Source organism: Cannabis sativa, chromosome 6 (assembly GCF_029168945.1).
Source record: "Cannabis sativa cultivar Pink pepper isolate KNU-18-1 chromosome 6, ASM2916894v1, whole genome shotgun sequence".
Classification (NCBI taxonomy): domain Eukaryota; kingdom Viridiplantae; phylum Streptophyta; class Magnoliopsida; order Rosales; family Cannabaceae; genus Cannabis; species Cannabis sativa.
The window spans coordinates 71201070-71203799 of NC_083606.1; the positions used below are offsets into that span (position 1 = coordinate 71201070).

Consider the following 2730-nt stretch of genomic DNA (forward strand, 5'->3'; position numbering starts at 1 on the left):
ATATATAGATATATAAATTTATATAACCAATTATAAATATTTATTATTCACTAAAAAAAGAACTGACCAACATTAGCTATGTATTAATATATGGATAAGCAGTAGCACTAAAATTAGAAGTCAATCCTAGACCTAAGCAACAATATATAAGAAACTAGCTTTACAATTAAAAATTAAAAATAAAAATAAAAGAAGAATTGTTATGGAAAAAAAATAAAAAATTAAAAACTGAAATAAAATTAAAAATAAAAAATTAAAAACTGAAATAAAATTAAAAATAAAAAGAAAAGAAGAAAAAAAGAGAGTGAAATGATGGATTGATTGATAGAAAATGAAAAAAAAAAAGGGAAAAGAGTAGGATTTGATTGATGATGGATGGAATGATGACTAAGTGGTATTTGTGTAATAAAATAAACTTTGTAAGTAAAAAAGTAGATATAGGCGTGTAGGAGTATTTAGGTAATAAATTGTGCAAAAATGATTTTTCATGTAAAAATTTCTAAATTCAACTCTTTCCATACATATATAAATTATAATCATAAGTTAATAACATTCATAGCCTGAAACACCAAGATCTTCTTAACTGGCTCCAAGATTTGAAAACCAAAAAAAGTTGGATTAATCAACTCTTTGAAGTTGGGTTTTGACATTAAGCTGTGTACTCATCTGGGTATAAGCCAATTCTTGCTCATTTTTCTTAGCCTATTCTAAATACTATTCTACTCACTCACAATCACATTGACTCAAAATCATCATATTCTGGTCTTGCTGATTCTTGGTTAAGATTTTTCCATTTGGTATGTAATCAAGTCACCCTTTTATTTATTTTCTACTTTAATCTTTATCATCTTTCTCATTAAATTTTCTCTGTTTTCCCTTTTTTCTAATGAAGTTAAACACAATGTTTGGTTCGAATGAAACTGAAATTTCTTTGGGTAGAAAACTTGAAGAGCTAATTGAATGTCCTGTTTGCAAGAGTGTAATGTATCCACCAATTCAACAGGTACTTTTTTTTTTCTCTTTTCTTTTCATTTTCTTGGTTACCAAACCTTAAAGAATGTTTAATTAAGATAACTTGTTATCCAAGTCACATTATAACATTGTTTTCTTCTCTGTTTTCCTCTGTTTTTCTCTGTTTTCCTCTGTTTTTTTAGTGCTCGAATGGCCACCCGTTATGTTCAAGATGCAAATCATTCGTAAATCGCTGCCCTACATGCCGAAGGGCGCTCGGGAACATAAGATGCTTGGTACTAGAGCAAATGGCAGAGTCATTTCAACTCTCGTGTGCATACGAATTGTTTGGTTGCAACGCCAAATTCCCTTACCCGAACGGTTTAAAACATGAGAAAAATTGCGAACATCGCCTATTCAATTGTCCTAATCCTGTTTTAGGAAAATCTTGTTCTTTCTGTGGTAACATCTCATCTCTTTTGAACCATCTTAAAAGTCATCACAAAGTTCCAATCTACCATGGACAAATCTACATGGTTACCTATGTCGGTTTTCATATTCGGCCTCCAATTCCTGCATGGAAAATGATTGTATGTTCTTCCCATTTTCACTCAAATCTTTTCGGTTTCTCTTTTAAAGTACTAATTTTAATTTTTGTGACACAATGCTGCAGGTTCTGAGGTGTTTTGAGAGCTATTTCTGCTTGTATTTTCGACAAGTAGAGCTTTTTCGTAGAGGGCTTTGTTACATGGCCTTTGTTCAATTCATGGGGGACGACGATGAGGCGACTCGATTCACATTCAAAATGCGCGTTTCTGGCTACGAAAGAAGCGTGTCGTGGAAAGGAAAGCCGCGAGGCATCCAAGTTAGTCATCGCGAAATTCATAACAACGAAAATGGAATAGTCATTCCAATCCAATTCGTACACTACTTGTTGGCGGGTGGCCATTCTTTGTCACTGAGAGTAGAGTTTAGTATGGAAACATTTTCTTCAACTAAAGTTATCAAGATTTCTTAGCTAATTTTTTTATCTATGTATGAAACAATTATAATTTGTTTGTTTCATGATGTTTACATAATACCATTTTGATCTTAATTCAAGAAAATTCATATTTTGTTTGCTCATTGCATTGTTGGAAATAATCATTCATGAAAAGATTGGCTTAATATATAAATTACAATGATAATTCATGAATTTTAATTAGAAATACAAAACATGAACTACTTAATTGCTCTTCTTGACATTCTTGATCTTAAGTTTAATATGATTAGATATCTGATTTTAATTATGAAAAATTTAACGAAAGAAAACAATAGAGAAAGAAAAGTGAGGGGAGATAATTCTTTTCTCTAATTTTTTAAAAAATAGAATAATTTATTTCACAAAATTTTTTGCTTGGCATTATTTTAAGTTTTTTGTTTTACAAAATGAGAATACAAAATTACTTCTACAATGCATCTTTTAAAAGTGTTGCGGCATTTGAGATAATTTTTTAGTCTAATTTTTCTTATGGTCATTTACGTTATAGTTATTTAAGACATCTTGCAAAATTTTAAGAAATTCAAAAAAATAAAACACTCCAAAATAGTATTCAAACAGTATGTTCCATGCGAGACTCTTTTTATTTTATACATGTGTGAAATAAATTATTTAAACCTTATTTTTAGCGTATTAAATTTTTTAAAATTTTGTAAAATGTCTTAAATAATTACAACGTAAATAATTATGAAAAAAATTGACTAAAAAAATTCTTTTATATATCGAAATAGATTAGGGGT

General features: G+C 29.2%; 1 protein-coding gene across 2 annotated transcripts; it reads left to right on the plus strand.

Moving 5' to 3' along the window:
* Positions 1-496: 496 nt before the first annotated feature.
* On the plus strand, positions 497-2057 carry LOC115695508 (E3 ubiquitin-protein ligase DIS1-like). 2 transcript variants are annotated; one of them, XM_061117780.1, is made up of 4 exons: positions 497-797; positions 893-1003; positions 1155-1541; positions 1625-2057. In XM_061117780.1, exons 2-4 carry the CDS (start codon positions 902-904, stop codon positions 1967-1969), a joined length of 834 nt encoding a protein of 277 aa, XP_060973763.1. In that variant the 5' UTR covers positions 497-797; positions 893-901; the 3' UTR covers positions 1970-2057. The 2 variants fall into 2 exon arrangements, with proteins under 2 accessions (XP_060973763.1, XP_060973764.1); XM_061117781.1 differs by having other exon boundaries at positions 497-670.
* The last annotated feature ends 673 nt before the right edge of the window (positions 2058-2730 follow it).